Genomic DNA, 27380 nt, shown 5'->3' with positions numbered 1-27380 from the left:
ATGTACTACAATGTGCGAGGCACAGGCAGATGCTTGTTATTACTTCTTCCCTTGCCATTATAGCTTTACCTATTAATTCCTGACAGATTCCATAAAGAAAGTATCTGTTTTAGACATGAGAAAAGGACAACAACCAAAAGAAAAGTAATAGAAAAATGAAAGAATGTATACCATAAACTAAAAATGCAGGAACATAAGAGTTATCAGAACCAGTTTATAGAATTTTGAGGTAAAAGACAAAACAAATTACAATCAAGCCAGCAAAGAATTGAAATGGAAAGCGAGTATCAACTAAACTCTCAACTACCACTACTCTAAGCAAAAAGGTAAATAAAGAGGAAAGAAAAAGCAACATTAATGCTTCTAAATAATCTAGAAGAGACCAATTTCAGAGATAAGATTTGTCCAAGGTTATCAATTTCAGAAAAAGAATGGTAATTATTTTACAGGAATCAAAAGTGTGATATGGCTTGATGATTTACAGTGCAGATTTTTCTTGTTGCTTGTCAGCTGGGAGTAGGACAGATGGAGATACTAAACTGAACAGAGGTAGGAGTGAGGGTGGGAGAGTAAGATTTGGAAGTCATCTCTCTTTCCTTCTTATAAACATGACATAGAGATTTGTGGATGAAACTACCCCAAAGTCTTATGAGATTTGGAAAACTTTCTAAAAAATTAAACCACATTAGCCACCAGGGATATTTATGTCTATAATTATGACCCAAGAGTTCAGCAACCAAATACAAATAGCTAATTTTTTCAGAAGATTAAACTGAGGAATAAAATTGCACTTGATATTTTATTACATTGTTTTACCTCAGGAACACCAGGTATAGTAGATATAAAAATATTCTGAGTATCTAAGCACATAAACAAAACTGCTAGTATTCAAATACCTTGATTTACCAAAAAATTATGCAAATTGATTTTATAAACCTCATACCTTTCAGAGTTATCATAAGCTATATGCACATTACTCCAAAATTACCATGTTTCTTTCCAAGTTCAGATTTAACCTATGCTTCAAACTAAAATTAAGTATAAATAAAGCCATACAAGAGCATACTAGTATATAGTTAACTGGTATGGTTTCTGTTTGATGATCTACTTTAATATCTTAAAAATAATTAATCACTTGTAGTCATTTCTGAGCAACTAGAAATGAACAGTACAAGTTTGAGAATTGGTTATTTTGTAAGACATACCATATAACAAAACCATTTCTTCCAAAATTAAAACATTACCATTAATAAAACTTCTTGTTTGAACAAATATTACCTTTATGTGTAATCGATTTTTCACTAGATGGTTTGGAAGTATCTATATCTGATTTTTTACTATACTCCACACTTAGTACCACATCCTTGACACCAGGAGATTTCTCTTGTGACGACAATAATTCTTCTGCAGACATAAAAGTATTCAAAATGTTATCTAAATCTTATCTTAACCAAAGAGAGCATCATGGTGTAATATCAACTAGATGACAATTTCAAGCAAAGTTTATTATGAAATAATGTTAAGTTTAAAATGATTTCTTAAGTAAACAATGTGATAATCCATGCTGAAACTAGGGGACGAAGTCATTTCCTAAGCTCATGTTGAAAAATCTATTTTTAAGGCACTTTCTTCATTTTCTGCTTCTTGGGAAGGAGTTAGTAAACGTTTAGCTTCCACCATTAAAACATATAAAGACAAACATGATATGAAATTGATCATCTATTCATAATCCTCATCACTGATATGTGTGTAGTAAGAGAAATAGCAACAGAAACTATGTAAGCCTAGATGCCAGCACTATGCTAAGAGCCTCACAGGCAGTATCTCTTATTTGATCTTCATACAATAGCCCTACGAAGTAAAGAGGAGGAAACTGAGGCTTGGAAGTCAGCAAATTTGCCCAGGCTACAAAACTACTAAGAGAAAAAGTTGGAATTTTTTAAGTGTATCTGACACCATAGCCTATGCTCTTTAGCCCTGTGCTAAACCAAATTCCTGTCTTCAAATCTTAATGATGAAAAACGAGGCTTTCAAAACAATTCTCATGATTATAAACACACGAAAATATTTTGTCAAACTTCCAATCACACTCAAATCTCAGCAAATTATAGAACTATATAATTTATTAGCCAAACTGTGATACTTTTGAGAGTAAAAGGGAATACTACTAATAGTTATGCAGAGTTAACAGGTACCCCTACACCTAAATTACTGTTAGAGCAAAAGAGAATGGAAATAGTATTTTGCAAGGCCTACTCCAGAGTAACAAAATGCATTTTCAGCAGGCCATACTTTTGTGTTACATGGATAAAGACTTCAAAGCATTCCTTTCAGAACTACACAATACCCTTAAAATGGTGGGGGGACTGGGAGGATTAAAACAGTTTAAATACATAAATAGATGACAAAAGTTCATTATATGCCTCTCAGCTATTTAGGCTTAGCTAATTTTGATGATCTAGTTAATTAATTGATAAGGGTAAAATATTAGGTATGCAAACTTTCTTAAGCTTATAGTATTTTTTAAACTCCCAGGAAATCACTAGAGGGTATGGAATTTTCCAAAGTTTTTATAAAGTTGGCAAAAGTGATAAGTACACTTTAATAGGTTTTAATTAAAAAAATTTTAATGCTTAAAAAATTACATAGTTGGAGAAGAGATTAGTGGGTGTCTGGGGTTAGAGGACAGGGGAGGAGTATGATGAAAGTAGCACAAAGATCTTTGTGGTGATGGAACAGCTCTGTATCTTGACTGTGGTGCTGGTAACATGAATCAACGTATGTGACAAACGGCATAGAACTACACACACGTGCACACAGGCACACAGGAACACACAAGTATGTAAAATTGGGGGATCTAAGTAAGATATGTAAGTTGTCCCAATGTCAATTTCTTGGTTTTGATAAAGAACTATAGATATATAAGATGTTACTGCTGGGGGAAAGTGGATGAAGGGTACACAAGATGCCTCTGTACTATTTCTTGCAACTTCTTGTGAATCTATAATTACTTCAAAATGAGAAAGTTAAAAAAAATAATTTATAGTGTCTCTTCTGAAGAAAGAGTAAAAGATATAACAAAGTTAAGTTTTTCTTTACTAATATGCCTCTATGTACAAAGCATGACTTTCATAAACATAAAAATGTTTAAAATTTTTCCTCTGATTATTTATCATGTAATTTTACAAATCTGGCCAAACTACAATCATAACTAATGTTTGTTTCTCTTAAACTTATGATTGAAGTGAATTTTATTCTATTAATAATTACTAGCCACCATTCAGGTTGGTACAAAGAGAAAACACAAACTCTGGTGGAGCCAAACAGATCTGATCTTAAAGCGCCACACAGTAAGTATATGACACAGAACAGATTACTGAAGAATTGGTAGAATTATATATAATTTTCTAACAAAGTAATTTGTATTTTTAAAATAAAGAAACATATTTCAAACAAGATTTACCTTGTCCTTGAAGATGAGATATATCCAGACCCTCTTTTAGGCGGATAACTACTACTCCATATTGTATATCAAAGGCATCACTATAACAGAGAAAAAAAAGAATAAAACTTTAAAGAAATCATAAAAGTTCCTGTCTCTTCCTCTATAATTTTGAAAGCAATAGTAGAAGACTTCTAAAATTACTTTCAGCTATAATGTCTGATTTTTAAAATATGCTTTAAAAATTACGGCGATAATCACATTAGTTTCAAATCCTACACCATTCTCTTTTCCCCTTTTCTGTAATTCCTCTAAAAATTACTGAAGTATTGATATTTGTAGTACTGATATTCTACCTACAGCAGCTGTTTAAAGCAGTATTTTTATCCTATCATAAATAAACTAAAATTTCAAGGAGAAACAATGCTCAGAAATCCCATCATACTTAATTTAGGCTCATACCCTTAGAGCCAAAAGAAATACACGAAGACAAAGAAGACAGATTCTACTGAGAACGAGAGCAGGCTGTAGAATATGGAGGGATCATTTATCAAAGAAGAAAGGGTATTTTTCAAGTAATTATAAAGTTTTTACAAAACTAGTTTAAAAAGTAGTCCTAAGATTGTACATGCATTTGCAGATACAAAACTAGTTTAAAAAGTAGTCCTAAGATTGTACATGCATTTGCAGACACGTATTCATATGTCTTTTTAATATTTTTAAACTCAAACAAGGGCATCCTAGACACATGTAAAATACGTTAAATTCTCAAAGACAACTCTGAAAACAAAATTTGGAAACTTTGTTAAGACCATAAATCATGTAGACCTAAATTCCTCTCAAAACTACTGAAAGACTTTCAAATTACAAAACTTCAGGTTGTCCCCTGGAGTGGCAACAGGCATAACTTTAAGTAATATTCATTATATGTATATAAAAATAATAACATTAATCCACAGGCAGACATAACAAACAGAAAAAGCTAAAATCTAACAAAATGATCAAATTTTTGCTCCTACTAATAAAAACAGAAGAATGTGTTCAGGGTATCGTTGTAAATGGTCTTATTGTTTTAAATCACAGGGAGGCATGTTTGGCCTCATTTCTGTGTTGAATTAACTAAGGTCAAAAGAGATTCACTGGAGATAAAAATTAGAAATGTTAACCTTTCTCAGCTATACTGTGAAAGCACTAATTAATTTTTAGAGAAGAAATAAATACAGATATTTTTTTAAAGTATTTAATAAATCAACTGAGTCAAAATCAATTTCCTTAAAGAAAAGCCAGGGAATGTAGCTCTTAGTTTACTTCAGATTAAAATAGCTAAATGTTTTTGCCACAGGTTATAAAAATTTCTATGAACTATACCACTTCTTTAAGCTATAGAAATCAGTTTTGCAGTTTCAGAACCTCCATATTGTTAATACATACACAGTAAATAAAGTATATCTCAACTGCTGAAGGTATTTAGAATCACAACCAAAACGTAAGTGTAACAAAATAAAAGAGTAAGCAGTATCACTGCTTTAAAATGACCATCAACTTCTATGGTGCCAGAAACCACAGAACAATATTTTACCTTTCTTTAAATTACTGCCTGACATAGAGTGCTTGAGTCATACTTAACTCTCAGAGGAAATATTCGCTTCAGTTCCTACAAGGTAAGAGTCAGAAAGACTCCGTTCTTCCAGCACTCCCATTATGACAGACTACAACTAATAATGAATGCATTATTTGCAAAAATGTCACTTCTTCTATTTTCTAGGATAATTTCTCCATCTCACTGGTCTTGCATCTTCAGAGAGAAAAAGCATACACATGGCTCAAGACCCACGTGATGTCTTTCTTTCACACTGTCCTTCTTTCCCTAATCCCCATATATACAAAGCACAGAAGACAAAGTTAGAAAGGTAGGATGAAATGTTGCTTACAAAAAATAATAAACCCAAAGCCAAAGAGCAGTCACAACCTATGACAAACCAGCAGGGGTTGAATTTTACTAAAAGTATTCAACAATTACTTGGAAAATCTTATTCACTGTACACTTTACCCAAGCAATATAAAGAGATTTTTTAAAAAGTGAAGTATGAGAACTGCTCACTTCTACAAAGACATTTCAAGGAAGCTACAAAAATAAAACTATTACATGTGATACAGGCAAATAATGATATGGCTCTATCTGTAGATAAACAGGAGTACCAGGAGGGGAAATAGTGCCAGTGAGTTAAGGGTAAGGAGATAAAAATTCACAAAGAAAGAGGATTTGAATCTGGTCTTAGAATTATTTTGCCAAATACAAATTTTTTAAAATGACAATTGTTTGTATATGAAGAAATATTTTATAAGGACTGAACAGCTATTTCATCAGCAGCTATGGCAAGAAAAAGACTTCTCTTCAATCAAGTATGATGTAGTGAGAGGGAAACCTTGTCCCCTATAAAACAGTGCGAATGAGATAGAGGGACCTGTTAAGTAAATCCCAGAACACTAGAAAGGTACATACTTCTCAAGAGTAAGAAGAAAATCTGGCAAAAATAAAAAGTTATATTCTTTTTATTAAGTAACTCACTTAGTTCCAAAAAGCATTTGTAATATATTAAACAGATACATATACAAAAATTAATAACATGGATAGAGTAAAATAAGAAATATAAAGTAACAGAAGAATAAAAAGAACTCAGTAGACAACCCATAAGAGGGAAGTTAAAGTGATATAAATCAAAACTAAGTTGTCTGATGAACAACACTGGAAATAAAACTGGAGAATGAATAGTAAACTCAGAACCTAGTACTTGAAGGGGGTGGTAAAGCAAACATGTAAGTGCATTTTAGAAACAGAAATGTAAATAACTTAATGAACTTTCAAATGATTAACAGCCAATTTAGTTTGAGAAGGAAATAAACCTAAAACTCTGAGGGCATCAGTGATGATGTGCCTGACAGGCCTTCCTCAGGAGCAGGCACCATAATGACTTGGCTTAGAAGATGAGTCTGACAACATTCGGGAACTCTGCTCAGCAACAGCTGCATGGATATGAACAAGCTTACTAACTTAAACAGGAAACCAGAGAGTAAGAGTATATGCGTGCGTGTGTGTGTGTGTGTGTAGTTACGTGAATATTTGAGTGTATAAAGAAACTTAGAAAGATCCATTTGTTTTGTAGATCATCAATTTAAAACCCAATTAACCCCGTGTGATTATTTTCATTCTCATGCTTCTACTAGTTGAGATTGTCTGAGAAACAGGCTTCAAAAACCAAGGTGGGCTTTCAAAATTAGTATTTTCTGAATCCACTAAGTTGCTGAATACTTACTGAAATAAGTTTATATACGTATCCACATCCCTCATATCTGCTTGCAACCAATCTTTCTTAAATCCAAGGACAAGTGTGTTTGGTTTCATCCGCCCAAGACCAGCAGCCTAAACCATAGGAAAAAATACAACTTTAAATAAAGACATACTGTAGACAAAATGTCTTTTAAATGAAAAACTCCTCTAAATGGACAGCCTCTAAACATTTAAAAGTTATGTACCCTTACTCAGCTAATTCTTGAGCATCCAATACATGCATATTCATAAATTATACATACTACATTAATTGTATTACTTATGGTTAAACATGATACAAAATATAAGATAAAATCAAAACACCTGAAAAATTCTAAATGTGTATTTTTCTACTTTTATGACTTCAAAATGTTCATATTTTTATGAAAAGATGACAGAATATACTAAATCTTTCATAAAAGTCATAAGAATATGGTGGTGTTCTTAGTTATATATTTTAGTAACAGTCATTAAAACCTAGAAGCAAAAGTCCAAATGGAAAACAGGCATTGTTGGCTGCAGGTCAGAATTTCATCAGTTTTTCTTGCAACGTCATCAAGAGTTGTAATTCAATATGCTTAAGAAATATGCCCCAAAATCCAATTAACTTCTACCTTCGTAATACTTTAAAACACACTGAAAATTCTATTCCCAAGGTTGTATACACACTTTTAAGTTTTTTTTAAATTTTGATAAAAAATAAAACATTTTGCAATTTTAGCCATTTTTAAATGTACAATTCGGTGGCATTGATTACATTCACAATGTTATACAACCAACCCATTTTCAAAGTTTCTCATCACTTCAAACAAGAATTCTGTAACCAGTTCTCTTCTCCCTCTAGGCCCTAGTAACACCTAATCTACTTCTGTGTCTCTGAATTTGCTTATCCTAGATATTTCCTAAACATGGAATTATACAGTATTTGTCCTTTGTGTCTGGCTTATTTCATTTACCCTATCACCTTTCAGGTTATCCATGTTACAGCATCAATCAGAACCTCTTTCCTTTTTAGGGCTAAGTAATATTCCGTTTTATGAATTTACCATATTTTGTCTATCCATTCATCTGTTGATGGATACTTAGGTTGTTTCTACCTTTTGGCTACTGTGAATAATGCTGCAACAAACATTAGCATTCAAGTATCTGTTTAACTCCCTGATTGTAATTTCTTTGGGTATATGTATGCCTAGGAGTAGAACTGTTGGTTATAATGTAATTCCTTGTTTAGCTTTTTGAGGAACCACCAAACTGTTTACCACAGCAGCTGCATCTTCATACTCCCACCAGCAATGCACAGGGTAAAATTTCTCCACATCCTCAGCAACATTTGTTATCTCCTGTTTTTGTTTACATAATTACATGCATGCTAGCAGTGTAAAATGCTGTATCATTGTGATTCTTTATTTGTATTTCCCTAATAACTAATAATATTGAGTATCTTTCCATGTGCTTATTAGTGATTTTTATAAATTTATATCTTCTTTGGAGAAATGTTTATTCAAGTTTTGGCCCATTTTTAAATTGGGTTGTCTATCTTTTTGCTGATGTTTTAGGAATTCTATATATATTTTGGATATTAAACCTTATCAGATAAATGATTTGAAAAGATTTCCTTCCTTTCTGTAGGTTGTCTTTTCACTTTCTTGCTATTGTCCTTTTATGTACAACAGTTTTTAATTGTGATGAAGTTGAATTTGTTGTAGAATTTTGGCTTCATGTTCTGGATGGTTAGTTTTGAGATGTTGAGTTAATAGTGATGGCTGTAAATTATCATTAGTTAATACCATGGTACTATAAACACACACACACACACACACACACGCACACACACACACACATTTATGAAGATGCTATAGGACATGGATATAATTTATATTTCAAATATTCTTATTGGCAATTTTAAGTTATTTTGGTCTACTTATTTTAGAACAATTTTTTAAAAATCACTGTTTACTTCAAAATGTGGCTGATGAAGAAGTGGAAAGGTGTCAGAAACAGTATGTTTACTCAGGGTAACTCTAAGCTAGCCTTGCCTAGAGAAAAAAAGGTAGAGTTAGAGTTATGGCTACACGGAGTATCTGAATGAGATCCACTTGATTTAAAGGGCCATAATGATGTAATTTGAATTTTCAGTAAGAACAAGGGATTTTCGCTATTTGAAATAAAAGTTTAAAACTGGATTGACAATCAAGTGGCTCATACCTTACGAAAAAAAGGGAGAGGGATCCAATATACAAAGAAGTTAGCAATGTTAATGCCCTTCTGCCAAAGGGCTCCTTCCTTAAAATAGTTAGTCTCCAAATATATACTTACGATAATAATTAGTAACTAGACAAATGAAGGGACAAAGAAAGGAAAAGTCAGAGTGTAGAGTAAAACAAAGCCATCTAACAAGAGCATCTCTAGAACTCTAAAATAAGTCACTGTAGAAAAAGATCAATGTACAAAAGAACTATTTTGACAATGATTACAAACCTCTAACAGACATAAAGCCATTTGACACTTTATGTAAAGGTTTCCAGAAGGTAAAAAGGAAAGATAAATACTCTCAGTGGCAACATGTACTAAAATTTCAGTGATTAGTTCTACAGAGACAATGCACATATTTCTAAGGATATTTTACATAGGTCCTCAGATAGCTCTCCCACTAGAATAAAGTCCATCTCTCGGGCATTTTTGTAAAGGAAATAGCATTTGCTATTAAAATGATACTGTTCTATACATCCTCCCTGTGCCCTCCACTGGAAACTGTCATGATCCATGAGGGTGAGTATGTGAAGTAGAGGAGAGTGATTAGGAAGATGGATCCTAACTCTTGTCAAACATAACGATGTTGTCATTTATATCACAGAAACCCTCTAGAATAGTGGTTCTCAATGTGGAATGCCTGGACTGGACCAGCAGCAGCAGCAGCATCACCTGGAAACCTATCTGAAATGCACATTCTTGGGCCTTACCCTAGACCTACTGAATCACTGTAAAGATGGGTCCAGCAGTCTGTGTTTTAAGAAGTCTACAAGGTGGTTCTGATGCAGGCTGAAGTCAAGAACCATTGCATGAAGGAAATATTTTACTTCATTTTGTTCATAACATTTATTAAATACATAAAGTAGTTATCAAAATGTTCCTATAAACTGTACAAAACCAAGCAAGATTTACCCATGAGAAACAACCTTATGACCAGGTAGTATTTAAGTATTTCACATACAAAAGTGAACAAAGAAAGTAATATATAATCACGTATACACCCAGCTTAAGAAAATAAACATTACAAACACAAATCAAGGACCCTATATATCCTTTTCAAGCCTTCCTTATATTTTTACTATAAATTCCATTATTTAGGCATACATACCTATACAGTTTTATTTTACATACTTTAATTTATAATATCTTCATATTGTTCTTTTTAAAAAACTTATTATTTTCCTTAATAGTTTTTGTTTTTGAGGTTTATCCCTGTTGATATGAATAGCTCCTTTTCACTACTATATGGAAATCCACTGCATGATTATTTTCAAGAATTTTATTGATGTTTGTTGAAGTTGCTTTAATTTCTTTTTCACTGTAACAAATGATAGTGCTATGAAGTTTCATATGGCCTTCCTCACATGTGTACAAGCTTCTCTATGGTATACACTTAGGAATGGGAATGTGTCAGAATATCCACACTTTCAAAGTTGCAGGACATTGCCAGGCTGCTGTCCCAATTGGTTGTCCAATCTGTATTTACCACAGCAGTTCAAAGATCTCCAAATGCTCTACACAATTTCTAACACTTGGTATTGGCAGACCTAATTTTGGTTAATCTGATGACCATGGTTTTTTTTTTTTCTTCCTGGGGGACAGGTAATTAGGTTTATTTATTTATTTTAATGGAGGTACTGGGGGTTGAATCCATGACCTTATGTATGCTAAGCATGAGCTCTCCCACTGAGCTACACCCTACCTCCCAACTGATGACTATGGAATAAAGCTGTATTGTGGTTTTAATTTTTACTTCAGTCATTTAGATTTCCTCTTCTTATAATATCTTTAGCTCCTTTTTTCCCCTCTCATTAATTTATGGTATTTCTTTATATAATGTAGACCATATTCTTTTGCTGGTAACATGTTATCTTATCTTGCTCTGTGGCTTTGTTTATTACTTTCATGCTTTCTTTAGAAGCACAAAATTTTAAGTGTTAACTAAAAAATAACTCATCTCTTCTTCATAGTTCAACTTCTTGTGTCTCAATTAAAAAACTTTCCTCGTCCAAGGTCAAAAAGTTATTCTATATTTTTTTCTAAAAGCTTAAAAATTTTGCATTTCATGTTTAGGTCTTTAATCTCTCTGGAAATGTGGTCTTTGTATGGATCTGTTTTATCATTTTTTTCGCATAGTAAATTATCCCAGCTCATCCTTTCAGTGTTATCTCAGTCGTGTATTAAAATTTCCTATACAAGTAGCTCTATTTCTTCTCTGTTTTGTCCCATTAGTTGAATTGTCTGGCACTCCTTCAATACCACAATGTCTTTATCATGATAGTTTAATGATAGGGCTTTATACCTGTCAAAGCAAGCCCACTCCCACCCCTTATTATTTCTGAGGATTGCCTAGGCTATTCTTAACCCTGTGCTTGTCAAGTTTTAAAAAACACACAACAGAAAAGGCTCAGCAACGGCCCTGTGCGCCTCCCATCTCTACTTCAACAAAGCAGCCCCACAATTAACACAGTAAATGGGATCTTGCTTAAGCTTTCTTTTGAAGAAAGAGGTTCCTATAAAAATAAGTTGGCAAACACTGTCTCCCCACAACCTCTAAGAGTGGAGGAAACTGAGTTTCAAGAGAAGTTAACCAACTTACTGGGTCCAAAATCCATAATAAGGAAGTGGCAGTGCTAGCATTTAAACCTACAGTTTAGTACAAACCCCACATTCCAGCTACTATGCAACACACAAAACTGAAAGAGAAGTTTTAGTACTAGTAAAATAATAGTGAGAAACATAATAAGGATCTATAATTTTTAAAAAATTAAGGACTGCCATTACTTACTACTCTTCAAAAAGCCTAGTGAGGTGGTGCAGTAGGGAGTGAATGGGGAATATCTTACAGAAGAACAGGAACAGGCTAGGATAATTCCCAAATAGGTTCTTTACTATTTACAGCCAACAGCGCAGTAGTTCTATAGTCCCTTTAATTCTCAAATTGTATAAACTCTATTAGTCTACTTTAATAAAGATATTTTAAAAGATTTACTATTTGTATCAATATGAACAATGAAACCTGGAATAAAAAAGTTTTTAAAAGCTTACACAAAACTAAAATGTTATCATTTGAAAGGCTCAATAAATTTACCTGCATCAAATACTGTGCACCCTCTCTCAAGTCATCTGCATGTACTGGAGCATAAAAAGCCTTCATTTTGTTTTTAATAAGCCATCGCTGATATTTGGCTTGATCAATGGACATCTCTTTCATGGCCTGTCTTCGAGGACCCTTTAAGGTAAAAATATGAACAATGAAAGGTTATTTATTCCACCTTTATAAAAACCTTCCTGTTATCTTGGCTCAAACAAAGTTTCTAAACATGGGTGGAAGAGAGCATAATAACAGCATTTTATTTTCATGTTAGTGAATTCTTTCCAATACTTAAGATTATGAAAAGATAGTGTTGATGGAACAGTTAATGCAGAGGGTGACAGTAGAAGGTAGAAGAAAAGAGGAAGAAACACAGACCGAAAAATAAGTTTTCAATACTAAGTAAATGAGAGAAATTAGAAATTAAAAATGGAGAAGAAATTACACAAAGAAGAATAAGAGAATTTCTGTGTTTCTACAGAAAGTTTCCCAGCTTGTTTTTTGTTTCAACCAAATGTTAATTTCAACCAAATTAATTCTCAGTAACCTAGTCATATAACTAAATATCAAAGTGAGCCATACAAATACATTTTTCTTCATACTTCTGTGAAACGATGAAATAACAGAAGAAAGGAAATGAGTTTTTAACTTGCAATTCTATTTTGATCCTTGCAAGCAACACATAAAATGTGTTACATGTCTTACCTAAAATGTATGAAGAAAAATCTAAAAATAAGATTAAGAGCACATCCTAAATATACATGAATAAGTAAAGGAAAAATACAATTTATCTTTCCTAGTAGAAACATTGCCCCATTTGTAATTTCTTATGCTCAAGACCCCAGCTTGAATTAACCAATCTGGAGACAAACTATAAAAACTCCACAAGTCCCAAATGGAGTCAATGTGTTCTTCCACTACCCTACACACACACGCGCGCGCGCACACAAATGCATGCAGCTGACTTCGCTACTATAGGAGTAGAAGATCAACTCCAGCAGGGGCTAGGACGTGGGGCATACAACATGTATTTCTAGCACCAAAACGCAACAAACAATAGAGCTTGGGAGAAAAGTTCATCTGGCAAATAAATACTCCAATTTCTTATGCAGAAAAGGTGATCCATCACCTAGTGATGGTGTTTAACAGCCAAGATGCCCAAAACAGAAAACAATTTTTGAATGACGTTTATCCCTAATTTTTAATAATTTTCTTACTCATGAATAAAACTAAAATGAATGAGCAATTAAAGTGTCTGAATGTGGACATTCAGCATTCACTCTGCTCTTCTTAAATAACAGATATTAGATATTTATCATGATTTGTCCACCTTCTCCAGCCTCCTTTTTTGTGCTAAATTAATGTTTCCAGTATTCTCAAGATTTGCTGAGAAATATCAGTAAGAAAACACACATACTAAATTCCATTTAGGCTCCTTAGTTAGCAAGAAGCTATTTTTCTTAGCCAAAGCAATATAATTTGCTGAAATCTATTCAAATTATTTCAAATCTACAAAGACCCACAAATTATAAATTATATACACAAATTGAAAAATCTTTTAGTACAGAAAACAAAACTAATACTTACCATATGTACATGACCACAGATCATTAAACCAACATTTTTTGTGAAATCATGAACAAGATGAAGTAAGGCTGGGCGTGAGTTTGGAGCACCTGTCATAACAAGACACTGAGGCCTAATTTAAGATTTAAAAGAAAAACAAAATTAGAGAAATTTAGGCTTTTGGTAACATGGACATGATGTTACATTGGTTCTCTAAAGATATTACACTAGACTGTTCTTTACGCAACTGTCCTTAAGACACAAGCCACAAGATTCTTACAGAAGATGACTTAACCAGGGTTCCTTGGTACATGAGAAATACAGCAACAAAACCTTCATGGGACAAACATGCCAAATGTCCTAAGTTGATAGGTAATATTATACATCAAGATTCTGGTAGGTATTATAGAACGAAAGGACCATGTTAATTAAAAATATATAACAACTCTTCATCTTCTGAAGGTAATAAATATTTAAGTTCTTTCACAGAGTTCACAACATCCTGAAAGCATAGCCTTGCCTTCATGTAGAAAACAGGTCACTTTCCTCCTTAGTTTGATCACATCATAGTTAATTCTACTTTGTAATATTAGCCTTCCTTAATCTAGCTTAACTTTTAGCGACTATTGTCATATGAGTAAAACCACCTGTGGTGAAGAAAAGGTTTCCATTTGAACTCAAAGTTTTAATTCTAATTAATTATGATGAAAACCAGAATTGAATTCAATTGTCTGTACAAACATTTTCATATATTTCATATATTATTTTTAAGTCCTGATTTTCGCTAACTAGAAATAAAAGTCAATCTTGTTTGAGGAAAAAGTATTCAGGTATCTATTTTATAAATTTAAACAGATTCACAAAAATTCTTTAACACAACGATGTATATAATTAAAAGAAACTTCAACAATAATAAATAGACTAAATAAATAGACTAAATAATAAATAGACTAAAATTTTGACTTAACTACTCAATTGTTAGGGTAGTTCCTAACCATGCTCAGAAAATAACCATGAAAATCTGAATAAAGACTTAAAAAAATACTAACTTATTCAGAATTTTAGCAAGCTATCTGAAAAACTAATCCCGTCTGGGGAAATTGCTTTGAGACAACCAAACATGAAATCATCCTCTATGGCCCAGAGTGCTACTAATACAGTCTCTCCATTTCAGCTTTAGCATGTTATATGGCTCCCCAGCTAAACATTACATTTCCTCACCTTCCTAGCAGCTGAAAGTGGCCCTATGAATGATTTACAGACCATACGATGTTCCTATTTCCACATCATGTCATTTTAAAAAGGGAGCTGGCCACCCTTCATACTTTCTTGCACTTACCTATAAGCTAGACTGTGGAGGTAGCAATGACTTTGACCACGTGGATAAAAACACGTCCCAGGGGATGGCAGAGTGATAAGACACAGGGAATGTGGGACCTGAATGATCAAGTGCAGCCACTGCCTACCAACCATGAACCATCCATCTGGACTATCACGTAACACTGATGTCTGTCTTATTTAACCACTGCATATTTTTCATCTTTTTATTATGGTAGCTAATCTACACTCTAATATAACCTATTACTGTGGAAAAACACACTTGTAGTCCCTATCTTTACCAAACAGTAAACATACCATAAAGGCATAATTTGGTATAATTTTGTCATACCAAAAAAGGTATAGTACAAAATATATTAGGAATGACTTCTGGTAACAGTGGCAGAGTGAACATCTGCCTTCATTTAAGTCCTTCCTCAAAAATCTCCACGGTAGGATGGGAAATTTTAAGGCCCCCAAAATATGGACAAGAGTATAGGACACAATAGCACTGAGATATTTAAAGCCAGAAAGCAGATGGAAGACAATAAACGATTTGACAAGTCAGGCACAGGCTAAGTTCTAAGTGAGCGTAAGAGGAAACTGTGATGCTGCCTGACTGTATACCTAAGAATCATCAAAATGCCTGGGACTCAGAGGCAGCAGATAGCTCTGGAAGTGGCTGGGATAATGTATTAAAGAAACTAAAATAAGAAGGTTTAAAGTTTGCAGAAGAAACACCTACATGAACCCAAACTATTTCCATCACTATGATGGGCAACTATCCCTGCCTCTCTCCAATTCTGTGAGGCCAGAGCTTATTCATCAGAGAGGGCCTCTGGTCTGGGAGTAAGAGCTGAGAGCGGGAGCAGCTACTTCAGTACGGAAGTTAGGAGAACATTTACTATATGCTCAATCTCAAAAATTCCAAGCTGCCTTTCTACTTGGCTCTTAGAACTCCGGTAGCCAGAACATTATCAACAAGCAGAAGATTACAAGATTCTTTTCTGGGAAATCTAATCAGATCAAAAAAAGAAAGCCTTTAAGATGACTTAAACTTCTCAAAGAACCAGCAAAGCCACATTAATCTACATTAAGAGCTTCTGTGACAAGTTCTGAACCCACCAATACAGAACTTCCCTGGCTGAGGATCACAGATACTTCAGACAAGGCTAAATCTAAGAACCCAAATTAAAGAAACAGGAAATAGGGAGAAAGATGCTTCAAGGAAATAGAAACTACAAAGCGAAGAAAACAAACTCTTTCAGCAAGTTTGGTGAAGGCTGAGATAGTGGTAAAGAGAAATTTAAACAGAAAAAAAAAAAAAGAAGAGAGAAAATTATTGGTTACATAGAAAACAAAACGGCTGTACAGGGAAAAAAAAGCAACTGTAACTTACTACATGGCTGACCTACAAATCATGCTTAAAAAATCATAAAGATATAAATGATTAAACAAAATCTAGTCCAAATAATGACACGAAAGATGTACTGGGAGGGTGAGATAAAGAGAAGGGTTCTTGTGTGTGGTGGTCATACATGAAAGACATCAACAGATAATGCCTAAAATTAAACCTCAAAAAATACATCGAGGCAAACATGTTATTTGGGAGTATGAAGTAAAACATACTACACGATTCAGCCAAGAGTTGAAAGTGGTTGCCTGTCGTATGAGAGAAACAGGGATGAGAAATAGGGTAACTACTAATTTTCAAAACAAACCTAAGTTTTTCCTCTTTAAACTATATTCATGTACAATTCTGATAAAAATTTAAAAACATTTACTAGAATAAAATTTTTAAAAAATTCTCATTACTATAAGCCAAAATAAGTTTTTTATTAATGATAAATTAACTCTGACTCTTGGTCATACTCTCAGTTTTGGGCTATAACTTTTTATATAAAGGAACGATTTCTATTTTCTGGCATCAACTATTCAAGATGTTCGAAATGTGTTGTAATTAAAGTTTTCCTCTGAGAGCTCTCATTTCTCTGTCTTTTTCCAGTTTCTGTCTACTCCAAAGCTGAAGATCTGTGGTCTATGGAAACCTTTCATTTTGGAAATAAGTTGGGGGGAGGGGGGCCCAAAAAGTAACAAAAAGAATATACAAAGATGTTTCTTATTGGGAGAAACTCGATAGAGAACTTCTTTTCTGGTGCTTATCCACTCTTCAGAGTTCCTTTAAAAAGATTTTGTCTTTTGGTTTACTGACAAACAAGGACCTTATTTCTGTTTTTTGTGCAGAAGCCAATGAGAATTGATTGCTCATGACTATGAAAAATCACCTGTCCACAGCCAGGCGTATGTGAACAGTATGAGAATGACTGTTTAACAATCTATTTTTAAACAATGATAAGCCTATTTTTATACTATTGTTCAATTTAAATAATAATCTATAATTTCTAAAAATGTATATAAGTAAATAATATTTCTGGATTTACAAGTGCTTTCTTTAATAACCGAATCTTATCAATTATTAGAAGCATATTAAATTTAAAAAGTTTTTAAATTGATAACTGATAAAATAAACTATATTTCACTAGATAAAATATAAAACAATTTACTGAAGAAAACAATTTATTGAAGTAGTAAGAAATGCTCTTGAAGGCATTAATCAATTCCTTTATCACTAAAACTGGTTTCCAGTTCAATGATGAGAAAGAAGCAACTAACATGAAAACATTTTCTGCCTTAGTAAAATTATAAAACAAAGATGTCAAAAATATAAATTCCATACTCAGTAGTTATACAGTAGTTACCCACATAGGGAAGAAGTTCACCTTATGACACCTACTATTTAAAAGTTTTCAAATGAGAGACCTCCAAAACTTTCCTAATGTTTTTTGTAAGGTAATTTATTTTGTAAGATAATTTATCTCTGCAAAATTTTGCTAAGAAACCTCAACCTTATTTTTGAATAAACTGCTCAAATCAAACCTAAACAAAAAACAATATTCTATGCTTTTAGAAAACTTTTCATGAAATACCAGCAAATAAAAATGTTACTGAACAATAAACGAACTGATGGCCACTTAAGGTAACATAGAAACATTTTGTCTTATCTTTTACCTGAAGTTTTTCACATGGTCTTCCACTCCAGAAAGTCGAATTGAATGCTGCAGTGCATTCAGGTAAGTGAGGGCTTGTGTGGAGGATCCCCAGTTCACATCTGTGGGAGGACAGTGTTTGTTCACCATTTAACACCAGCAGTAACAACCATCCATAACCAGCGTGACACATACAGAGAAGTAAACAATGCTAGCACATCTTTAAAGTCAATTGCTAAAATAAACTATTTCACTTGGAACATTTAATAGTTCAAGTTCATGGCAGGACATTAAGACAATGTTAATCTGAAGTATAAATTACATTTAAAGAAAAAGTACAATTTCGAAAAGGCTGACATGATAGGGCAGCAGACATGCTATGAAGAATACAATTAAAAAGAGTCTGTCACAAATAAACAAAATATTTAAAAACTGTTGTTTATACAGCCAAAGGTCTAAAAGGAAAGAGGCAGTTCTGTAATTGTTATAAAGTACTTAAAAGTGCAAGTTATTTGAACAGGCTAATTTTACTCCTGATTGAATAAACAGCCCAGACTCGAATGATGACTCTAGACATTTGTTACGTTAGAGACTGAATAGGCATATGAAAGAAATAACTGCTCCTAAAATAGTAAAAGCAGTATCTTCTTTGTCTATTTCATTTCTAAAGCCACCACTCTAATCCAAAACCTCATTGTCTCTTACCTGGATTACAAAATGTTCTCTCACTGTTTAAAACGACTATACCGCAACTACTCTTGTAATCTCTTCCTAATCTATTCTATTGGGCCAAAACTTTTCAAACTTTTCTCAGTGGACTTTCTTGGTTCTCATACTAAATACTAGACTAACCCTAATAGATTGTAGCATCATCTTCTTATGTGGAGATATACCCAGCAGCCATCAGCATTACACATTCTAGGTAATCTAGGTAAACAGTTAAAACATGTTTGTCCAACTCTCCCTACTACACAGTAAGCTAGTGGGAAGATACTATGATACTTCTAGTTTTTTGTTTTTTAGTTCCGTGGTACAAATTACAGTAGATATTGAAACCACAGTAGGTAATACATATGCTTCTTAGGCTAACAGCTACTAAAGTACTGCAAATATAATCCTTTCAAAGATTAATTTAAAAATATACCAAGTGCAACAGAATGATAGTTATATGAATTTGTTACTTTTCTACAAACAGGATTAGTTATATTTAACTTATGGGTAAGAATGGAATTCCATAGAATAAAAAGCCTTGCAGTAATTGTTTCATTAAAACTACATATATTTGGAAATCAAGTAGTTTAGATTTTACACAAAGTACCTTTCAAATATACAAAACATGATGGTTAGATATGAAAAGTTACAAAGAGCTTCTAGACATTTTCGAGCTTGAAATACTAAATAGAAAAGGCTACTGACCTGGTTTTTTATAGGTAACATAAATGTAAAGTCCAAGAACTATCACATATGTTAGTAGTGCAGCCCACCAGTTAATGACAAACATTACTATGCAACAAAGAATTGCTCCAAGAAGTGATATCCACATGTTGTAGTATTTGAATGCAGGACGCCATCCTAACAATAAATAAAATAGATAAATGAAAGTTACTCAGATACGTCATCTGTTTTAGACAATGGTACATACGTATGCACAAATTTCTTTGCGGCTTCTACAGTGAGAGGGCTTTAAGTATTAACTATACGGTTAAAATATAAAAGTAAAGTCAGACCATTATTGATCACAATTTAACTTCATGATTCTTGATGGCCATCAAGTGGGCACATCTATTTACATTCACATTATTCTATCTTACTAGTTCTGTATTTAAAAAGTTCCTTACCAAAAAAATACAAATTGACGTACCTCAGCAAATACTAAACACTAAAGAAGATTAAAAAATTAGGTTTCAAATTCAGTCCTTAATATTGCGGCTTTGTTTTCTGGTTCTTAACATGAGACTTCTAAATTCTAATGTATATATAAAACAACTCAAACTAATTGTTCTTCAGAATTGTTAAAAATTCATCTAGTCACTAGAAAAACTAAGAGTTGACTACAGAAACTTATCCTCCCATTTGGTGAAGTATGTATTAAGCTCACTCTAAAAAATGTTAAAGACCCATGCTTTAAAATTTTCATTCATAGGTAGTTCCAGAGTCAAAAATACTATCTTAAAATCATTTCAATAAAATTTATGTTCTTTTTTAAAAATTAAACTTTTAATTTTGAGATAACTGCAGAGTCACACAAAGTTGAAAAAATTATACAGATTCCAGGGACCCTTTACCTAGTTTCTCCCACTGATACCATCTTGCAAAACGATACCAGAATATCACAACTAAAATACTGATATTAGTGTATCAAGATAAAGAAGAGTCCAACAAAAGAAGGATCCCTTGTGTTGCCCTCTCATAGCCACAGCCACACCCACCTCTACAATTTATATTATTAAAGTAAAAACCGAAGCTGTTTCTGTCCTAAGTTTCCATACTTCCTTCTGTTCTGAAAAACTTTTGGACCCTTAGAAGGAAAAGTGCTTTTGGACCTTCATTTCCTTCCCTAATGTCCAACTGTTGTGATGGTTTCTAACAAAATGCCCACAAAAAAGAAAATGGAGTACTTTTTCAGTTGAAAAAGGCCCCTTATATTAGAACTTCACAGAACTCACTGTGTTAACAATACTGCCGGACAGGTTAACAATATCATAATAATATTCTTAGAACTGAAAAAGCAATCAGCTAAACAATAAAATAGGGGGAAAAAAGAAGAAAATAATTCTTTCATAGTATGAGTCAGAATTTGAGATTAATGCTATTTTAAATGCTTTGATGATAAGAAACAAAATATTACCAGTAAACTTCATGATAAGAGAGTTTGAAGACTTATTTAATTTGACTCAATTATAAAGGCAGAGTGAAGCAATAATGAGCTAACCCCCTACATGCCATCTTTTAAAACGTGTTAAAGTTTTTTCTCCAAAGTCAAAGACATTACCACATTTACAGAACTTTTAAAAAATGTAAAATCACCTGGAGATTTTGCAAGTGATGCATGGAATACTGAAAAATTGATCAATGCATACGATGCAAGGAAGAAGTTAGAGATAATTGGAGCAATAACATTCAACTCAGCTGCAAAAGAAACACGAAGCATATTTAATTGACATATGAGACATTTTTTAACTCTTCAAAACTATGAATTATTTCAAACCTTTAGAAAATGACATAATACTCCTACATCTACCACCCAGATTTAATGAATTTTGCCATATATATTTATCTACTTTACTTTTATACTTCAGATACACCCCTTTTATACCTCACTGTTCCAAAATTGGAATATTCTTTCCAATGACACTATATAGTTTTATTACATATATATATATGGTCCATAAGCATTATGTTGTACTATTTTGGGTGTTTTAAAATTTACATAAACTATATCATACTATATTATCATTCCAAAATTTAACTTTTTCACATGTATTAAGTTTGAGATTCATCCATATTAATATATGAAAACCAAGTTTATTCACTTTTTTACTGCTTAACATCATTCTGCAGTTTCATTCTTCTGTTGATAGATACGTGGGATGCTTCCTTTTTCATTATTATAATTAATAATACTAAATATTTTTATATATGTGAATTCCTGTAGGGTAAAAACTCCTAAAAATAACTGTTGGATTGTAGGAAATTTTACTAAATATTGCCAACCGGTAGCTACACCAAATACATTCCTAGAATCACAGGGGAGTTGTTTCCACACCTGTGGCGTTATCAGACTTTTAATGAAAGTCCAAGGTCTTCTTTAGCAGCAAAAGACCCTTCAGCTCCCTTGCAATCAGAGGGAAAAGTGCCAAACAGATCAGCAGAGGTTCTATCGTCATGGAAGACACTGGAATACTTTTCCTTATGCTTCCTTATTAAATAAATATTTGCAGTATTTTCTAATACAACTTTCCTTTGATCAAAAACATACTTAGTATAGTAGGGAAAATAATATTTTGTTTATAATTTAATAATTCAGTGTTGACAGCTAATACTGTAAATGCACCAATATCTACATTAGCACACCATTTATAGACTAACCAATTAAGATGAATCCAAGCGCAATTAAGAATGTTAAGAGGTAGCCACGAAGAGGTTCATTATTTTTCCCATAACCTTTAGCAAACATCTGGAAAGCTGGGTAGATGTTGTCCTTACATAGGGCCTAAGGAAGAAACGTAAATATTAAAATCAAATATATCAAAGTAAGATATGCAGATCTGCTTACAGTTACAATAGGTTAATAGGGAATCAAACCCAAGTATCTAATTCTTGGTCCTCTTTCTTTCCCCTCACACTGCTTCACCTACAAACTGTAAAGGAGATTCAAACATTTCAAGCATCAGAAAGGTAGGAGGTTTAGAATACCACTGAATTTTCAGTCATCTTACCCCACCCCAGGCTGAAATTCTTACATGAAGATAGTCAAAGAAGCAGACATATATATAGAAGAAATTTGGAAGCTTAAGAAGTATAACAGAGGTGTGACCTACTTTAAGAAAATCAAATCCAAAGCCTAAACTTAAAGAGACAAAAATCCTAATTATAATACTTAATCACTTTTCTTAAAACAATACTGAAAATAATTTTAGAAAAAATTCTATACTTTTACTGTACTAAGTAACTACAACAAAAAATTAAGAACAAAAAAAAAATTACAAAGCTGTAGAATCAATTACATTTGTTTTAGTAATGAAAAGTATTTTATATTCAGTATCAGCTGTTTATTTAACGGTCACTAAAGGGAGACAATATCTATATTATTATCACTACATTGAGTACCTAACACAATGTATGGCATATATTAGACATTCAAATATTTGTAAAATGAAATATTTAAGTTGGCATCATGCTAATAGTAACAAGATCCTTTAATTCTTTTGATTTATGGTCTTGGACTTCACTTTTTATTCCTGGTAGGACATTATGAAAATTTATGCTAAGAGTATGTCAAAAAAGCAAAAACTCATCCCCACTTCCAGAAAAACAACTCAAAAAGCACACTCTGACAGTAGATAAACGCACAAGTGTTTATATAAGTATACATATTCACAGTTATATGCATAAAATCAAATATACCAGCCGACATATGTGTCTGTATATAACATATAAATACATGGGGTTGATAAAAGTAAACAAATAAACTAAAAATATTAAAAATCCCAAATTGAAATATATTGCCTTAACTCCCCCTCTAATAAAGCTTGTAATGTGAATATACTTACCTGAAATATTTTGGGTGCACTCACAAGGGATGCTAATGCAGAAGAAAGAGTGGCTGAAAAGATACCTGCAGAAATTAATGGCGCAAATCCTGACACCATGCTCATTACCTTTAAAAAGGTGACAAAAATGGAAAAATAAGTCTTCAATAAAATCCTTTATTATTCTAATGAAAGACTGATATTAATATTGGGGGAAATCTAATAACAGTAATAATGGCTATCTGTATTACAAACTTCTGAAATTGATTTACCTCTAGTCCTTAATGTAAAAAAAAAACCAACCTTTTTCTTTTGTAAAATTTTGGAGACACACACAATGGCAGAGAAAAAGCATACTTAACTGCCAGGTATCCATCACCCAGTTTCAACAGAACCAACCTCTGCATTACTGTGAATCAAATCCAAGATATAATTTCATACATGAAAGTTTCAGTACATACCTCTAACAAGTAAGAACTTTTAAAAACTGTAACTACAAAGTCACTGCGACAGCCTAAGGACTGCATAATTCCCTAACAGCATCAGATATGGCCACTGCATTCTAAATCCCCAAACTGTCCCCCTCTTCTTGCTTTTTAAAATGGTTTGTTCAAATTAGGATCCACAAAAGGATGACAATTTACATTTGGTTGATGCGCCTCTTAAGTCTTTTTCAATCTACAGGTTTACCCTTTCCTTTACATTTTATTATTTTATGTCATTTCTCCTACAGAAATCCCACACTCTGGAGTTTGCTGACAATCGCCACAGCATTGTTTAACCTGCTCCTCTAGCCTCTACTTCTAGTCAACTGATATAGGTAGATTTAGACAGTTGATCTAACTGAGGTACAAGTTTTCTGGGAAAATATTCAAGGTGGAGCGATATACTTCTGTATAATAGGTAGTTTCTTTTTTTGATGTTAAGATAGTAGATTGATAGTGTGGTTGTTTTTGTCTGTTTTTCAAGAGTCTTTATTTTTTAGAGCTAAAAGTAGAAATATTTCCAGCCAAAAGGATCTATGCCTAGGATCTGCCTCTAACTAATCTGGGAAGTGGGGAGTCACAAATAAAACAAAATTAGCCATGCACTGATAAATGATGAAGCTGGAAAGTGTGTATGTTAAATACATATTACTTTCTCTATCTTTGCACATGTTCAGACATTTCCCTATGAAGAAGTTAAAAATGGATTGATCACTTAGACCATGAGAAGACAAGCAAATAAATCCAAACTGAGGGGTACAATGCAAAATAATTTGCCTGGACTCTTCAAAATGCCAACATCCTGAAAGATTAAAACAGGCAGGGTGGGAACTGCTCTAGATTAAAGAATTTTAAGATAACATAACTAAATGCCACGTGTTATCCCAGATTGAATCCTGGATCTGGGAAAAACTGATCTGGGACATTATGAGAACAAGTAAGTGTAAATATGGAATATATACTTAGACAACAGTACTTCATCAACACCGAATTATTTGGGTGGGACAACTGTACTGTGCTTGTACAAAATGTTTTAAACACTCCAATCTGACTGTCATGTTGTGACTGTCTACAGTTTATTTTCATGTGTTTGAGGAGAAAAATACTATCCATATATATAAAGATAAAACCAAATGGGGCAAAATATAAACTAGTAAATACAAATGAAGGGGAGGCACGCAGGTATTCATTGCACTGTTCCTTGTGTACCTTTGAAATTTGTCAACATACAAAATTGATTTGGAAGAGTTGCTTGATGAATTCAGGTGCTATAGTGGTTGATCCAACTACTATAAATTTTACCAGTAATGAATGATGATTACCACCTAGATTCATTACTTCATTAGTGGAGATTTACCTTTCATTTAAATTAACCAGGAACATGCCAACTGAGACAAGGAGATAAGGAAATTAGGTTTAAGGTTGTTTATCAGACACTTGCCTGTAACTTAATACTTTAAACCAGATATAAAGCTAGCACAATCCCTAGCCATAACATGTAAGTCTGGTTTCATGTATACATAAACCATCTTGTTTCACTTAAGTTGCTCTGCCTGCATCTTTCCGGAGATTTAGGTTTAAAAACGAAGAATATATTTGTTTAAGAAACATTAACATTGACTTCTCTGAGAATCTGAGGGAGAAAAAACTCACTAAAAAGAAGATTTTCTATTCAGCACTTTAATACCAATTTAGTAGTTACATATATACCATGCATTTTTCACAATCACTATCCTTATATAGTTGTTAATGCTAGCACTGCCAAATCTGTCTTTAGGGAAGGAGAATATAAAGGATAGGGTGGACCAAGATAAAAATGAGAAGACTTGATTTCTGCTATATATATTTATCAGCTAATACAAACTTCCATGTCTGTGTGTAATGACTTCAAAGTTAAGCAAGTACAAAGGCAGGAGGTAAATGAAGAACAAAGGGGAGAAAAGAGAATACGATACATTGATGGATTAAGGCAAAACTGACCCCAGGAACTTTACATATAACTATATTTCACCTTTCATGTTTTGAGGAAAAAATTCATTTTCTTTTCTTGCATCACCTCTGAATTAAGGTAAATAATGCTCCAAGCTTATCATGACTATGCTTCTATGATGTGCCAAGTTTCCTTTTTCCCTAGTTATATATTGATCCAGTAACCTTTGTGTTTCCTATCATTTTATGATAAAATGAGTAGCAAGTAAATGAAAATAAATGTATATAATGGTAACATCAGTGTGGTCTACGATACAAAAGATAAAGACGAGAAGATGGTCTGGTCTTTAATAAGGGGGGATAAAAGACAAAAGTCTAATTAAAGGTTAAAAAGTGGCAAGTAAAATGAATGGTAATATTCTGCATGGGGGACGAGTATGTACTGATGATTTAGTGTTCAAAAAATCTTCATGGAACTGGGTCTCCCTGAAGGGCAGACAGAATTGGACATGTAAAAAGAAAAAGCCAGTGCCTTTCAAGCAGAGTGAAGCACCAAATAAAGGAACAAAGTAAAGTGGGCATGTTTACATACACAGACACGCAATGACTGGAGTTCAGCCTGGACGAAGCTGTGGCACTTAACTTTGGGTACGAAGGGCTTTGACTGACAGAGCAAAGATGCTCACATTTTGTTTATTAAGCAGTGGTGAGTCAAAGGTTTCAGAGGACATTAAAATGTAGAAATAGAGTAAGAAACATAAAACTATAAAAAATTTAAGACAAATAAAGTGACCCAATTATACATGCATATGTTTATCAACTATATGCAAATCAGTATCATATAGTGTGCCTTTGTATAGGTTTCATTTTGGAATCTCCACTTACATGCTCCTCATTTATGTTCTATTCACCATTCTTCATTCTCCAAGGGACAAATATTTTTACAGGAATGTCTTTCCATTTTGTATTGCTTTACAAAGCATTTTAAAAAATTTACTTAAACTGGAAAAGCAGCTTTCTGTATACCAAACTCCTCTTTGTTTGAATAAATCTATACTTAGGGTTGATAAACACAACACACTTTTGTACTTTAAGGCAAAAACACAGAAATCTGATTGGCATTTTCAGTCACTGGGCAGAGACCAACATTTGTGCCTTTCATACACAATATCAATGTCAGAATTGGCCTGAGTAATTAGCTGGATATGAATACTTTCTTTCATTCCTACGATTTTGCCTAGTCTTGTGACTAGGAAAAACAAACTTCTATTATATAATTGAGTTCAATATTTATAACCACTGAAATTGCCGTCAATTGCTTGAAACTATACAATAGAAAATACAAATAATACCATTAAAATTTTAAGTTAAAAATTTTATTGTAAAATACACAGTCTACATAAAATTTCTACATAATGTTCTGAAATACATTAAATCTTCAACTATTCTGTTTATTATATTTACATAATACTGGAAAAACACTAGGAAGCAAATTTTTTATTTTCCACTTTGAATTAGTAGAACCATCTATTCTATAAATTTGCCACAGAATATCTTGTTTTAATCTCCTGATCTATACCTTTGTGTTTTCCTTCTAGCATCCTAAGACTTATCAAGCAACTCTCAAAGTATCCTCCAAATTTTAGTAATTCCCTTTCTTCTTATAAATC

General features: G+C 32.9%; 1 protein-coding gene across 2 annotated transcripts in view; it reads right to left on the bottom strand.

Annotated features, from left to right (window-relative positions):
• Nucleotides 1-27380, bottom strand: part of SLC12A2 (solute carrier family 12 member 2) — an 84553-nt gene that overhangs the window by 11431 nt on the left and 45742 nt on the right. For both annotated transcript variants that reach the window (XM_010981026.3, XM_064483763.1), the window contains exons 11-20: nucleotides 23318-23425; nucleotides 22134-22257; nucleotides 21072-21173; nucleotides 19461-19616; nucleotides 18067-18166; nucleotides 13702-13813; nucleotides 12112-12252; nucleotides 6757-6863; nucleotides 3464-3543; nucleotides 1279-1404 (exon numbers count right to left, since the gene is read on the bottom strand). In XM_010981026.3, the coding sequence (XP_010979328.3) occupies nucleotides 1279-1404; nucleotides 3464-3543; nucleotides 6757-6863; nucleotides 12112-12252; nucleotides 13702-13813; nucleotides 18067-18166; nucleotides 19461-19616; nucleotides 21072-21173; nucleotides 22134-22257; nucleotides 23318-23425 (1156 nt within the window). The remainder of the gene's footprint in view (nucleotides 1-1278; nucleotides 1405-3463; nucleotides 3544-6756; nucleotides 6864-12111; nucleotides 12253-13701; nucleotides 13814-18066; nucleotides 18167-19460; nucleotides 19617-21071; nucleotides 21174-22133; nucleotides 22258-23317; nucleotides 23426-27380) is intronic.

This window comes from Camelus dromedarius, chromosome 3 (assembly GCF_036321535.1).
Source record: "Camelus dromedarius isolate mCamDro1 chromosome 3, mCamDro1.pat, whole genome shotgun sequence".
NCBI lineage: Eukaryota > Metazoa > Chordata > Mammalia > Artiodactyla > Camelidae > Camelus > Camelus dromedarius.
Note: the sequence above shows the minus strand (reverse complement) of the source record. Positions and strands in the feature narration are given on the sequence as shown.